Source organism: Cnephaeus nilssonii, assembly GCF_951640355.1.
Source record: "Cnephaeus nilssonii genome assembly, chromosome: 9".
In the NCBI taxonomy this organism is placed as follows: Eukaryota; Metazoa; Chordata; class Mammalia; order Chiroptera; family Vespertilionidae; genus Cnephaeus; species Cnephaeus nilssonii.
This window is the reverse complement of record NC_137080.1, coordinates 86,672,611-86,688,808: the sequence shown is the minus strand read 5'-3', so window position 1 is coordinate 86,688,808 and position 16,198 is coordinate 86,672,611. Positions and strand designations below refer to the sequence as shown.

Genomic DNA, 16,198 nt, shown 5'->3' with positions numbered 1-16,198 from the left:
TACTTTAAAAGGGACACTAAAGGATCATTCTTTCAGTGTTACTCATACTAGTTCTGACAAGCTACATCTTGGTCTGTAGCTGCCTTTCTGTCCAGGCTCACATCCTGTTGACTCGATGTTCAGAAACAGAAAAACGGCTAATTTTAACTTTGCATGTTTGTATTTTATTTCAAAATAAAGTATTCCTCAGGTTGTCTCTTCTAACAATGTAACGTGCCTCATGTGTGCATATCAAATATAATTTAGAAAACACCTTCCCATGCCAGTATTGCATTTTGGTCCTGTGAGGTAGGAATGAGTGTTTATTTTCTGCCATGTATTAAGCTCGTGCCTAATTTGGAAAAGAAACTCATTTGTTCAGTTAACATGTTTTTGAGTACCTACTCTGTGACACGCACTATAATAGGTGCAGAGGGTGCAAAACCCTATTCTTCACCTTTCAGTCCGGTTAGGCCTACCCAACAGAAATATCTCTGGCCCTATACCCTTTAGTACTTTTATAATATTCCTGTTCTTGCATGACAGTGCCCCATGCAGTTATGTCCATCATTCTGAGATTCACCAGAATACTAACTTTGTGCCAACTCCTTTAAAAACGATTATTTGACTCACCTCTAACCCCTGAGGAGCAAGTAGTAAAGGTTTTTCATTTTTTCTCACCAAGTGTAGATGAAAGGGGGAGATAGAAGTTAAGAATTAGGTAGGAATTGTAACGTCAGGAACTTCTGGGTACTAGAAATACAGGTAAATAAGACATAGTAGCTGTCCTTGGGGAATTTCCATGTTAATGGGATAGACAAATAATGAACAATTATAGATTATACATTCTACAAAGGAAATAAATGGATGTAATGGTTAAAAAAGAAGAATTATAGGGTGAGAGTTTCTATATTAGGGTAATCAGAGGTGGTGTTTAGGCTGAGAGGTAAATGATGAGAGGAACACCTTGTGAGGAGCCAAGTGTGAAGCATTTCAGACAGAAGAATGCCAAGTACAAAGTTTCTGAGATGGGAGAAGACTTGGCATATTCTGGGAAGTGAGAAGGCCAGTACGGCTAGAGCCGGGGTGGGGAACATCTGGCCTGTAGGGCATGTAAGGCCCACGAAATCATTTGATCTGGCCTGGCCAAGGCATTAGGGGTGAATTAATTAAAGCAGGCTAATTTTTAAGTTGATAATTTTGTATGGCCCACAAAGGATGTTACAAATACCCCAATGGACCTTGGCAGAAAAAAGGTTCCCCTGCCCTGGGCTAGAGCATAGCTAGTGGAAGAAAAGTGGCTTGAGGTGAGGTTGGAGATCATCAAGCTGTATAGGCCATAGTAAGGAGTTTGGATTATACATGTTAGTACAAAGGGAAACTGTGGAAACGTTCTAGCAAGGGAGTATGATCTGATTTACATTTTTTTAAAGCTCTTGTTAGCTGCCTTGGGGAGATTGGGTTATAGGGAGCTGAAGAAGGGTAGGTAGTAAGAATGGAAGCTGGAAGAGATCATTGGAACAGCTGTGAAAGATGATGGAGATTTGGTCTAGAGTAGTGGTTCTCAACCTTGGCAGCATAGATAACCGCTTGTGGAGTTTTTCAAAGTCCTGATGTCTACATCAGTTGAATCAGACTATCTTGAGGTAGGCCCAGGAGTTGGAAATTGAAAAGTTTTACAGGTAATACCATTGTGCAGTCAAGGTTGAAAACATTGGTCTCAAGATATGGCAGTGGAGTCATATGGCAATGGATTGATTTTATATATAGGGTTTCCCCAAAAAATGTATACACATACTTTAAATAATTATAAAGACGGTGTTTATTAAAATACATTTCATTTTCAAAATTAAGCTACCAACTGTTAAAGTGTATATACATTTTTGGGGGGACACCCTATATATTTTGCAGGTTCAACAGATAGGATTAACTGATGTATTTTTTTCTTTCTCTTTTTTAATACATTTCTATTAATTTCAGAGAGGAAGGGAGAGCGATAGAGATATAGAAACATCAATGATGAGAGGGATTCATTATTTGGCTGCCTCCTGCACGCCTCATTCTGAGGACTGAGCCCACAACCCGGGCATGTGCCCCGACTGGGAATCAAACTGTGACCTCCTGGTTCATAGGTCAATGCTCAACCACTGAGCCACACCAGCCAGGCTGATTATTTTTTCAGTGGGAAGTAGTGAGGAAAGGGACTCTCAAGTTTTCAGCTTTCATAACTGAATTAATGGTGGCATCACTTACCAAAATGGGAAAGTCTGAGCTTTGAGAAAGAAAATCAGGATTCTGTTTTGAATATATTGAGCTTGAAATGTCAATAAGTCATTCAAATAGAGAAATCAATGCATGAGTTGATGGGGAGAATATAAAGAGAAAGAGCCTAAGACTGAGGCTTGAGGAACTCCAGAGGAGGATTATGATTAGGGAGAAAGAACCTACAAAAGAGTCTATTAGACAAGACAGTGAGGTGTAGGATATTGTGGTATTTATGTAACCAAATGGGAAGTAGTGCCTCTAGAAAAAAAGGTGGTGGCTAGCTTGGTTGAAAATGAAAGGTGTCTAATACAGTGAGGTCAGAAAATACTGAATTTAGCAAGATGAATGCTGTTGATTATCTTGATAATTTTAGTGAAGTGACAGGGGTGGAAGTCAGATTGGAGTAAGCTGAGAAGAGAATGGTAGAGAAAAAATTTGAATGAATAGGATATGAGGAGAAAATTGTACTAGTATAGTCAACTCTGAGAATATTTTTACTGGGAATGTAGCACAAAAATGGCCCTATTAGCTAGAGAAGAAGGTAAAGTCAAAAATAGGTTAATTTTGTTGTGTTTTGTTTTGTTTTTAAAAATATTTATGGGAATGATCCAATAGAAGATAAGGGAGGGAGTGAAGTTCTTGAGAGGTTAAGCCAGGCTAGGATCCAGAGGACAAATAAACGGGTAGCTTTGAAAAGAACAGAACTATTTCTGACATTTTAGAGAAGGTGATATAAGTAAAGGTAGCTTTGAGGGGAAGCTAGAAGGGAGGAAGAAGGAACCTAAGCCTTGAAATACACAAAAAGACCTGAAAAGATATAAAGAAAAACTCAGTAGGGGTCATTGTTTTGATCACATATGATTCTTCTATGATCTGGTATAGCTCTGATTTTGACTTATTTTCCTCTCTCCCTTACTCAATTTCAGATGTACTCTGTTTTGGAGGAGATATCCTAAATATCACAGGTATTTTTCAGTTTTTCTGAATATTTTAAGGACTAAGGGAGGAAGACTACACTGAGTGGCCAGATTATTATGATCTCTAAACGCATAACAATCTGGCCACTCAGTATGTATGTGTGTGTGTGTGTGTGTGTGTGTGTGTGTGTGTGTGTGTATGTATATATATATTCATGCACTGGGCCTCTAATATATATGTATATATATATTCATGCATGGGTGGGGTCCGGCCAGCCTGGCCAGGGGGAGGGGACATGGGCGGTTGACCGGCATGCCTGCTGGTCGGACTCTTGGCCAAGGGGACAATTTGCATATTAGCCTTTTATTATATAGGATATACACTGAGTGGCCAGATTATTATGCATTCAGAGATAATAATCTGGCCACTCAGTGTATATTTAGGTAGAATTTGGCATATTTGTTTATTCAGTATTGTTTGGTTATTTAATATGTGCTGGGCCTGGAGAAACAAAGATGAGAAAGACACAATCTCTGGGGGTCTCCCAGTCTAATGGGAAAGCCTTGCCGATATTAACCCTTTGCACTCGCTTGCTTTTTTTTTCAATTCCTTTATTCTACTTGGGATTTAATTTTTTAAATACCCCAGATTTTACAAAGCGCGGCAGTAGAATAAAAAACTGGAGTTTCTTTTCATACAAACTTATTTATTTGGATTTTTTTATATTTCAAATTATTGATACATTCAAAGAGTATAAAAAGAGCTGCTACCGATGCTAACCGTGTCGAGTCACACTCGACATCCGAGTGCAAAAGGTTAAGCTCACATTGCTTTACATTTTACTTAGGTTGAATGACAGAAAAACAAGTGCCTGTAGAGTATTCGTGAGTGAACTAATGAGAAACTTGGTCATTAGTAGCAGAAACTAAATATAAGATAGGGAGGAGTAAAAAGTCTCCTATCTGGAGAACTCTGAGGATCATTAACAGCTTTATGCCACAGAGTTGAACCATCTTTTTATTTAAACTTAAACCAACCATAAAATTATATTTGAATATGAACCTACATTTTATGAAATACCCCTCACCTTCTTTTGGTAAACTGGTGGAATGAAGATTACCAAAACGATCATTAAACTACCCTTACTCTATCTTTAAACCTTAGTAACGTTTCACCTTCTACCTAGTCATGTTTATTTATATGCTCAGTCGTTTTGAGGATCTAAAGCAATATTTTAAGCAAACATAATATATAGAGCCAAGAATCCTTGCCTGACAACTTGCATGATACCTTCTGCATTATTGGTGTCTTTGTCCTGGTTAAGTGAGTCCAGATATTTGACCTCTGTCAGCCTATCTTTTGTCTCTGCAGGGAATGTCCTCCTGGCACTCTGGACAGTGGAACAGAATCAACTGAGTGACATCATTACCCTGGTGGCAAAATGCAGTCTGGAGATACAGGAGAAATTTGGGGTCTACCATACCAGAGAAGGCCAGGACCTGCAGCTAAAGATAGGTAGTAGCTACTAAAAGATATCCAATTGGAAAACAACAACCACAGATTAAAAAAAAAAACTATAAAAATTTTCAAAAGATAAATGACAAATTGGGTAAAAATATTTGCAACTTATATCATGTAGACAAAGGATGAATTTTTTTAACATAGAATACAGAGAAATAAAAAACACACACATAGAAATAAAAAAAACTAACATTCTAAGGGAAAAATGGACATGAACAAATAGTACATAAACAAAGAAATACATAAGATGGTCAACTTCATAATAATAAAAATGCCAATTGAGATCATTGCTCATCTATAGATACACAAAAATTCAGATGCTAAACACACTATTGAAGCTGTGAAGAGTAAGCCTTCTTATATGGTACTGATAGGAATAAACAATGATACAACTTCTATGGAAGATGGTTCAATAATCTCTATCAAGATTACAAATGCATTTATTCTTTTTTAAAATATATATTTTTATTGATTTTAGAGAAAGAGGAAGAGAGAGAAACATCAATGAGAGAGAAACATTGATCAGCTGCCTCCTGCATGCCCCCTACTGGGGATTGAGCCCTCAACCCCGGCATGTTCCCTGACTGGGAATGGAACCAGCAACCTCTTGGTGCATGGGACAACACTCAACCAACTGAGCCACACCAGCCAGGCAAATGTATTTATTCTTTATCCCAGCAATCCTACTTCTGAACATTTATTCTATAGGAATACCTGAGGATATATGAAATGTCATATGTATAAGATTATTGATTGCAATATGGTTTATAATAAAAGGTTGAAAACAATCCATCTGTAGGAGACTGATTAAGCACTAAATATGTCTACTCAATGAGATTCTCTGCAACTTAAAAAAATATGTTCTGATATAGCAATATCTCCAAAATATATATGAAAACAAGCAGTATTTTGTATGGATTTACTACAACTTGTTTCTCCATTTAGTTTTTTTAAAGTTATGGCTAAGAAGAATTCAGAGCCAAGACTCAAATTATAAGAGAAAGTTTATTTAGATAGTCACAGAGGTAGAAGAAGTGAGCTATAGAAGAAATGGGCTCAGGAAACAAGTTATAGCAAAGGGCCCTTGGAGATTAAGGGGGAGAGAGAGATGCTCCTTGAAAGATTCAAGACAAAGAAGAGGTTCAGGCATACTCCAGCAGGGAAGAGAGAGCCCTGGGGACGGAATGGGGAGGGGAAAGGTACCAGTGTGCTTCATAGAACCGCTATCTACTCACTTTTGATGGATAATTGAGTGCTCAATTTTTGGCTATTACAAATAAAGCTGTTATGAACATCTGTGTACAAGTCTTTGTGTGGACATATATATTCATTTCTCTTGGGTAAATACCTAGGAGTAGAAGGCCTGGGCCATATGGTAGATGTAAGTTTACCTTTTTAAGAAATTGCTAATCTTGTCCTGACTGGGTAGTTCAGTTGGTTAGAGCGTCTTCCAGACATGCCAAGGTTGCAGGTTCAATCCCAGGTCAGGGCACAACAAGAATCAGTGAATGAATAAATAAGTGAACAAACATCTCTCTCTCTCTCTCTCTCTCTCTCTCTCTCTCTCTCTCTCTCTCTCTCTCTCTCTCTCTCTCGTCAATCAATAAATAAAAGGGAAATTGCTAATCTTTTTCCCAAAGTGATCGTACTATTTTACTTTCCCTCTAGCAGTGAATGAAGGTTCCAATTTTTTCACATCCTTGTCATTGTCTGTTTGAAGAACTTTAACATTTCTCATAGTATGAATTTTCTGGAGATGTGTTTCCAGTGTTTGTATGTCTAGAAAACTATTTAAATCTTTTTTTTAAAGGTATTTTCATGGTATAAATTTCTAGGTTGACAGGGATTTTTTTCTCTCTTACATTAGAGCTGTTGCTCTATCTTTAGCTTGTGATGTTTCCAACAAGAAATCTGCCTTCGTCATTATTTCTTTGTATATAATGTGTCTTTATTTTTTCTTCTGGCTGTTTTTTTTTTTAATTTCATAGAGGAAGGGAAAGGGGAAAGATATAGATAGATAGGTAGATAGATAGATAGATAGATAGATAGATAGATAGATAGATAGATAAAGAGACAGAGAGAGAGACAGAGAGAGAGAGAGAGAGACAGAGAGACAGACAGACAGACAGAGAGAGAGACAGAGAGACAGAGAGAGACAGAGAAACACCAATGATGAGAGAGAATGATGGATCGGCTGCCTCCTGCATGCCCCTTACCAGGCATCAAGCCCACAACCCTGGGCATGTACCATGACTGGGAATCTAACTGTGACCTCCTGGCTCCTAGGTCGATGCTCAACCATGAGCCACGACCGGTCGGGCTTTTCTGGCAGCTTTTAAGATTTTTTCTTTATTACTGGTTTTAGGTCATCTTATGATGTGCCTTGGTATTTTTTAATGTTTTGTTTTTCTTCTTACTTGTGCTTATGGTTCATTGAGGTTCTTTGATCTCTGGGATTTTAGTTGTTATCAAATTTAGGAAATGTTCTGCCTTTATTTCTTCAATTTTTTTCTGTTTCCCTCTTCTTCTGTCCAATTACAACATGCTATACACTGCTTGAAATTGTCCCATGACTCACTGGTGCTGTGTTCAGTTTTTCTTTTCTTTTTTCCCCTGTCTTTCATTTTGGATAGTTTCTATTGCTGTTTATTCAGATTTACAAATCTTTTTGCAATTACCTTTATTCCTGCCTTGTGTGTTGTTGTTTTTAATCTCAAGCCTTGTAGTTTTTATCCTTGGAAGTTTGATTTAGGTCCTTTTTTATCTTCCATGTCTCTGTTTGTTCAACCTATTCTCTAGGTTCTTGAATATATGGAATGTAGTTATAGCTCTTTTTATATTCTTGTCTACTAATTTTCATTTGTGTTATTCTGGGTGATGTTTGATTGATTGATTTTTTTTTCTCACTGTGGATCATATTATCCAAAAAGTTGCATGTCTGGTAACTTTCAGTGTGTACCAGGCATTGTGAATTATACCTTGTTGAGTGCTAGAGCTATAAAATATTGCCATAATATTCTTGAACTTCATTCTGAGATGTGGGTAGCTTGATCCTTTCAGGTTTCACTTTTAAACTTTGTTGGATGGGACCAGAGTTGTGTTTAGTCTAGGGCTAGTTTTGCCCCATTCCTGAGGCAAGCCCCTTCAATGTCCGGAGAATTACTAAGTTTGACACTCTGGCCAGTGGGAACAGGAACTATTCCCAGCCCTGTGTGATATCAGGGATTTTCCTTCTAATCTTTTCAAGTGATTCTTTCCCAGGCCTCAGGTGGTTTCTTCACATTGATGCACTTACTAGTACTCAGCTAAAAGCTTGAGGGACCCTGTACAGTTGCTGGAGTTCTTCATCAGTAGTCACAGTGCCCTATTACCTTTAGCCACCTGGCCCTACTCAGACTCCTAGCTTTGTCTCCAACTCAGGGAGTCTTCTGGGCTGCACCTGGGTTTCCACTCCCTTAGATGTGTCCTGGAAACTTGACAGTAGTTGGGGTATCAGAGGGTTCATCTTGTTTTCCCATTTCCCAGGCATCATTGTTTTCCATTACCTGATATCCCAGTATCTTAAAAATTATGTTGTGTATTTTTTCCAATTTACTAGTTCTGAACATTATGGTAAATTCACTACATGTTTTCCATCTTGTCCAAAAGCACATGTCTCTGCCATTTTCCCCTTGTTTTTATTTGGATTAGGTGACTTAGCTCCTGTCTGTTAAAATATTGATTACTCATCAGCCCTGGTTACATGTGAGGAGGGATGGTATGGTCACTGTGACAGCAGTGTCTGAGCGTAACCATTAGGTCTCTGCCAGAAGGCCCTAGTTGTCCATTCGAAGAGCAATTAGAAGCCTAGGATCTCTTGTTTCTTCCCCCATACACCTCTGGCCTGTTTGAGTGTCTGTCTCTAGTTGTGTTTGAGACAGAAAGAAATCTGAGGCAAGGTATTATTTTTCAAGTTGAGCTCATCTAATATTTCTGCAACTATGGGCAATAACAAGATAGGCCTGATGCAGAGAGCAGTGTGAGGATTCCAGACCCCTCCCTTTGTATATTCAATTGAGTTTGGCTATTCACCACTTGTCTCCTTTTTTCTGGATAGGTCTGTCTGCAGGTCGGATTTCCCAGGTTATTGTTGGAGACGAGCAACGACAGTACCTCTTGGTGATTGGGCGGGATGTAGATGATGTCCAGTTAGCTCAGCGTTTGGCTCAGGCAAATGAGATTGTCTTGTCCTGGAACTGCTGGACACTCTGTGAGCAGTACATGTTTGAAGTGGAAATCATGAAGGAGGATGAAGCTGTGAAGGTAGGAAGCTGGCACCATCCATTGCACATTCTGCAAAGGCCTTTCTACTACACATGGCAGGCAGTGCTCTGGTGGTGGTCACATATTGCCTAACCAAAACAACCACCATTGCAACTCTGTTTTGGAGGGAGGTGGGGGATATTTCCCCAGAAAGATAGACGAGGCAGAACAATAAGGCTAAAAGCGTAAATAATAAACAAAGGAAATGGCATCCTCAGCCCCTATGTTAAGGAACCAAAGGTAATTCAGTTGATGGGTGGGCACAGAATTGAGCAGTTTTCTTTCTATAGTTAAGAGATATGCGGATCACTGACCCATTTGATTTTGATGAGCATTTTGACAAGTGCCTCAATTATCTGCCACATTACCGGACAAGTGCTAGTAAGTTACTTTGTTCTTTCTACCCAAGCCCAAAATTTTAAAGATTAATTTTCAACATGGCTGGAGACATTTCATTTGTTTTCCTTTTCTCAGATACTCTAAGAACTGCCCTGGAGTTGGATCCAGACTCTGCACTTGAGCAAACTCTGCGGAAGCACATAATGAAAAACCTTTTGAAGAAGGTTATTTTCTAGTTCTTAAGTCATCATGTAGACTGTGCATGTGTTTGTGTAGATAAGTGTACATTTATATGTGATGTCCTATGTGCACTGATTCAGTTTGTCTCCTGCACCAATTACTGGGATGACCTATCTTATAATTTTAACTAGATTTCTCAATCCTAGGAAGTAAAAGCCATATTTGGTTTTCAGTTTGTCCCTCAAGAAACTAATATACTGTATAGCAGGGTATATATACTTGGTTAATTAATATGTGTTGGCTAAGTGTATATATATAAACACATGTAATGACTAATGGAATTGGAAATATCAAACTAACTCTTAGAAAATATAAAAGCTTAACAAGTTTCAGCAGTGAATTAGGTTTAAAGTCAAACCGTTTTCATTCCAAGTGTACTGGTTTGTATATCTTATATATCTCTCAAACCTGAATTTTCTTTTAAGATTTGGTCTGATACCCTTAACTTATTTTGTCCTACTCCCCACAGAATGTAGAATTAAAATTCCTAAACATGATACTGGCAGTTGACAATACAGGCAGGGTAACTCACTGTCTTTGTAGATTGACGAAGGCCAACCTACGGAGTATATATCTGAATTTCGTACCGTGACTATGGTTTTGGTCAGCCTAGAATTTCACAAGACAGGATGGATGTTGCATTTGTGTCATCTTATCCAGGAGGCTGCATTATACATCTCCACAGTCATAGAGAAAGGGGGTGGCCAGCTGAGCCAGATCTTTATGTTTGAGAAAGTAAGTACAAGGGAACCTGAGCCATAAGCATTAGAGGTGAGTGAAAATAATAGTCTTGTATGACCAGTTTGCCTCTCACATAACACAGACATAAGTCATATTCCCTGCTACTGATTTTGCAACAAGCTATTTTACATTAAAACTTCAACTAATAATAGTCAAGGAATGGAATGTTCTAGTTAATTGTCAGAGAAATCAAGGGTTACTCTCTATATCCTTTTTTATTCAATTCTTGTTGAAAAATCCTTGTGAAAGCATAAAGAATCTTCTTCTGACTCTACTAGTAGAGTAAATGTAATCAGATCTTTCTTAGATAATTAAGTAGCTTGAAAAAGAGTTGTTCAATACTTGACATTATAGGTGAAGAAAGTGGGAGCACACAGATTTAGCTCAAAGTATGCACTAGAGATTGAATATTTGAAGTTCTTGCTATTAAATTTTCTTACGTTTTAAATTTTAATTCTTTGAATAGTTAATTAAATTAGGATTTTATTTCTTCTTCTTAAAATCTCCATGTTGGTGTGGCCTAGAGCATTCATTTCAGGAATCTTATAGAATCCTATATTCCTAACAGAAGACCAGAAAAGACCTGGCTTTATTCAGGGAAGTTGGTTCATTTGTGTCAAGCCATATTCCTTCCCCAGTTAAACTCTCTTTTCTTTCTTGTTCTGTCCCAGGGGTGCATGTTCCTCTGTGTGTTTGGCCTTCCTGGGGATAAGAAGCCAGATGAGTGTGCACATGCCCTGGAAAGCTCTGTCAGCATCTTCAACTTCTGCTGGGAGAATCTTACTGAGACCAAGTGAGGAGGAAGGTGGGGCAGAAGGAGCTCCTCAGGCCCCAGGGGGCTCTTCGGGCATGGTAGGAGGCTGTGACAAGTAGCAGGGTTTGAGGACATCCACAATCTTCCTAAAGGGGAGGGAACATGCTAAGGGAAGTCAGAAAACAAAATCTATTAAGAAATCACTAGTTACAGAACAGTGTCCTAGATACCCAGAGTAAATGAAGATACATTTCCATCCAGTGGGGTGGGAGAGGGGGAGGAACAGAATGCACATAGCAAGATTGAAGAACACTGCAAAGGAACAAGCAAATGTGTACATTAATATAATACAAATAGTATATATGTATGTGGAGGGAATGCAGAACAAAGGTTGTCTGTCTACCTACTAGGGAGGGGAAGGAACCACAGCTGGTTAATGCTCTCCTTCTGGCTTCCACCCTTGGTCTTTCCCAGACCCATTAAGTTTTCCGGAATTCACACTGATATGATCACCCTCCTGTTCATTCACCTCACCTTCCCACCTTCTATAAACTCCTAGTCCTAATTAATAGAAAATTATATTTTCCCACTAGTTGCACTATGACAAGGTTGGTTGGAATTTTTCCAATGACATCTATTTCCCACTAGAAAACTATGGGGAAAGTGTATACATGAATGATTTGAAAAATAGTTATATCTAATGTTAGCATTGAGTCAAAGATTGCTTGCCATATTTTTATCAAGATAAATAAAATTATGTCACATATTTATATAATGCTTTAAATTTTATAGAATACTGTAATATATGATACCAGTGTGAAAATTTTTCTCTGTCTTTATACATGAGGAAACTAAGACCACAGAAGAGAAATTATTAACATATAGCAGAGCTGGTAATGAAACCCAGATCTTCTGTCCTCAAATTCTGTCATTTTCATTACCCCACAACTGCCTCTTATAAAATATACTCTCCAAAAAAGATAGCATATATTACTAATGTGATATAATTGTAGAGGCATACTCATGGAATGTTAGTACTGAAATTTACATTATCTAATCCAATTCCTTATTTTACAGATAAAAAAGATGCTACAGTTGCTTCTTATATACTCAGACTCTTAGCCCATGACAGATATGTGTTGGCACTTCTTTTAGTCATGGTGGGGTCTACAGATACTTCTACAGCCTACTTTCAAATCTTATCTCCACTATGGGTGTGCTGGGCCATCTCATCCATTGCTGGTCTGTTCTGCTCTTGAATTTTGCATTGACCTATATATTTATATATTGAAGAAAGAACATATTCTTCATCAATGAAGAACATTTTTTAACATACCTTTATTGATTTCAGAGAGAAAGGAAGAGGGAGAGAGATATAGAAACATCAATGATGAGAGAGAATCATTGATCTGCTGCCTCCTGCACACCCCCTACTGAGAATCCAGCCTGCAACCTGAGCATGTGCCTTGACCAGGAATTGAACCATGACTTCCTGTTTCATAGTCAATGCTCAACCACTGAGCCACACCTGCAGGACAAAAACATTTTTAAAAGAAGGAAGGAACATGAACTGTTAGGAAGAACAAGGGGGATCGTAAAGTACTATAGAAAGAAATAAGAAGTAACCAAGGGAGAAAAGTGTTATTTGTTTAATTATCATTGTCTTGTTAATAGCTGAGTTTCTCGCATGCATAACTATATTCATTCAACAAGCATTGGTTGAACACGACTATGAGTCATTCATCGTGCTAGGTTTGATGGACATAAAGAGAAATAAGGCACTACCTCCTCAGCTAAGTAAACCACTCTCTTTAATACAATGAAATTTAACTGCAGGAATAAAATGCTGTAGGAGCTGCAACAAAGTGCTATGGAAAGAAATAGTTAATTCTCACCAGAGATTCCAGAGAAGTCATAACTATAGAAATAAGTTTGAGCCAGATTGGGAATAAAAGGAGTTTAGTATGTGGAGAAAGTGGGAAAAGGCATTTTAAACAAAAGAAGCATGATGAAATATTATAAGGTTTTTAATATTGTTCTTGTTATGACAGCAGAACCAACTGCCTGGTTCTTGTCTTGGGTGTCTCTTTTATTTGCCCTGGGCAGTTGGCCCAGTGAATGAATGGTAAGAGTCTTCAAATCTGTCATTCCGGTAAATTCTGCAAGAGAATTTTAATGTCTCAGGAGACAATAATGTTAGGATTGTTGTTACAATTCATGTCCTATGAACAACTGAAAATTTATTTGTATATTTGACTTAAAACTATGCTCACTGCACCCTCTTTCTCCAACCACATATCTTGTTACTTCTCACAGGAAATTTTTAAGTCAGTCAAGTAAATCTACTTATTCTCTGTTCATTGCCACCTTTGAATCTTTGCTCTCCTAGAACAGTATATGCCCTCTCTTAAAATAATTCATATTTTCAGTACTTTTCCATCCATGGACTAGGCAGGACCACTTCTCCCTTCACCTTTCCCTACTCTTGAACTATTCCACTCTAGCCTTCTTGAACTATTCAGTTTTGCAGAAGCACACCAGATTCTTCAAAGTCTGTGCCTTTTCCACTAGACAGAATGCTGCTGCCCCATTTTGGCAGTACTTCAACTTTCAAGATCCAATCATATGTCCTCTCCTTTATGAAATACTTTTTTTTTACTCTCCAGTTAATGCTTCCTTCTGTTTGCTCTGTTAATTTGCTGTATTGATCTCTAATATGTAGTATTTGCCTTGTTAACCTATAATTATGTCTTTTCTCCTTCCTCAATCCCTGTCACTCTACTCCTCAGATTGAACTTCTCCAGGGAAGGGTATTCTTGAACAGGTCCATATTGTATAAACACCCAGCCCAATGCTTGGTACTGTACATACTCCTCAATGCCTGTTAAATGAATGAATGTATACGTGTATGAATGAATGAAAAAAATATTACTTATTTTTTAAAATGTTTATCCCAAAGTCTAATTTGCTTCAGGAAGCCTTCCATCAGCAGCCTGATGTTTTGGTTATTCCTTTACTCTGACATGCTAGCATTATTTGATCCATTAGCCCAGTTCTGACATCAGTTGATCTGTTTAACATTCAGGTTTTATCTGAGGCAGTGTGGTATAGTGGAAATAACATTGGTCTGGGAGTCAGAAGGCCTGGGTTCTCATTCTAATTCTACTGTTGACTTTTGCAGTGTGACTCTGGGAAAGTGAATTAACTTTTAGTTGGTGGTGGTGGTGGTAGTGGTGGTCAAATGAGGTCCAAATATCTGCCCTATATACTTCACATGTTTGTTGTTAATTATCCCTTAAAGGATCAGACGAGGTAATCAATTTGAAAGAACTTCAAAAAGCATATATAAAGTATCTGACAGATATAAAGTATTATAGCCATTTTACTAATAATTACTCCCCAACTAAAACTCCTGGAGTAGGGGGAGCCATTCTGTTCCTTTTGGTTATTTCTCTAATATTCATTATTTTATACGCATCATGTGATGTAGACTGACAGCAGCCTCTGCCTTTTTCATTCTGAGCTCTAAAACTAGTCTTCTGGATCTGGGTAATGGCCAATCTAGTGCCTGACCTGGAGGCTTCTGACTGTGTTGTTGCTTTTCTGATCCCCAGGCTTGTTTCCATCAGTATCACCAATGGACCAGTATTCTGTGGCGTGGTTGGGGCAGTAGCAAGACATGAATATACAGGTAGAATAGGACACTGGACTGTTAGTTCTCTGACTTGGGGGGTAAAGATGGAGGAGGTGATCCAAAAATTCTGCATACTTTTTTTTTCCTGTTTCCTTGACACAGTTATTGGCCCGAAAGTGAGCCTTGTGGCCAGAATGATAACTGCTTATCCAGGTTTGGTGTCTTGTGATGAGGTAACATATCTAAGATCCATGCTACCTGCTTACAACTTCAAGAAACTCCCAGAGAAAATGATGAAAAACATCTCGAACCCTGGGAAGACGTATGAATATCTTGGCCATAGAAGATGTATGTGAGTGTCATTATGTAATGGTTCATTCCCATCTCTTTTACAGAATCAGGGCATAGTAGTAATCAGTGTTTGATTGTATGACATTAGAAAGAAAGATGCTTCTAGTACCGACCTGGTGAAATAAGAGACATAAGAGAAGGGCTTTGTTCCTGAGATCCTCAGCTTTTATGTTGAGCTCTTCGCTAGTTCCTCAGTGAACTTGTTATCCAACAGGAAGAGAATAGCAATAGGTCATTAATCTAGGCGTTATTTTTTTCTTTCTGTACTTCATACTTCCCTGAACATAGAACAATCAATAATACTTCTTTCTCCATTCTGCCAAATTTTTAAAAAATGCTTTTTTACGTAACTCTGTATCTCTTGAACAATCTGAAAGTACTTATGTATGAGGACAATTTTTTCTCTGTTAATTGGAAGTATATTATCTATCTATCCCAATCTATTTTTAATAGACACATTTCCCTTTGTCTTTTGTCCTAGCATGTTTGGGAAGAGACATTTGATCAGAGTGAGAAATAAAAATCACCCTTTGTTTGGTGAGTTTTCTTTTCTATCTTAAATTGTGTATTTTTCAGCTATAGACGGTGATTATGATTAAAAATTTTTCAAGATTAAATGCTTCTAAGATGTATCAGAAATGGAAAGCAGCCTTCTTAGTGCATTTATGTTCGTTTTGAAGAGGACTTGCCATTTCTTTTCCATATTGAATGTTTAAATTTCAGGGGGAGTCTTATCGCTTTGCCTGAGAAGTACCAACATTTAATAAGAATCTTTGTAAGTCAGAGTTCAGCTATTGAGATCTGACCAGCTTGTTGTGGCTCATCTATAGAGGGAAATTTTTCATCCTTAGACAGTGAAGATAGCATCAATTTACTTACACTGTAAATTTTCTATCTTTATTTGTCTTTTATCTGTATATATTAGATAGTCCATTATCTTTACATAGCAATGATGGACTTTCATTAAAAATTGTTATTATAGAAATTTTTACAAAAAGCTAAGACATATCCATGTGGTACCTAATTGTCCAGAATGTCATTACTTAGACTCTGGAGCAAACCACCATGCCCAGCACACATCTGTAGAGGCCAAAATTAATTTTCTGGGAAGATATGTGAAGCTTCACCAAAGAATGGGATTCTGCCAAGAATTC

At 37.9% G+C, this 16,198-nt stretch overlaps 1 protein-coding gene across 1 annotated transcript in view; it reads left to right on the top strand.

Moving 5' to 3' along the window:
• Positions 1–16,198, top strand: part of LOC307105160 (adenylate cyclase type 10-like) — a 40,393-nt gene that overhangs the window by 1,184 nt on the left and 23,011 nt on the right. The window contains exons 3-12 of the mRNA XM_079780659.1: positions 3,171–3,209; positions 4,534–4,677; positions 8,780–8,985; positions 9,276–9,366; positions 9,460–9,548; positions 10,108–10,299; positions 10,977–11,098; positions 14,674–14,750; positions 14,856–15,045; positions 15,526–15,581. Of these exons, the coding sequence (XP_079636785.1) occupies positions 3,171–3,209; positions 4,534–4,677; positions 8,780–8,985; positions 9,276–9,366; positions 9,460–9,548; positions 10,108–10,299; positions 10,977–11,098; positions 14,674–14,750; positions 14,856–15,045; positions 15,526–15,581 (1,206 nt within the window). The remainder of the gene's footprint in view (positions 1–3,170; positions 3,210–4,533; positions 4,678–8,779; positions 8,986–9,275; positions 9,367–9,459; positions 9,549–10,107; positions 10,300–10,976; positions 11,099–14,673; positions 14,751–14,855; positions 15,046–15,525; positions 15,582–16,198) is intronic.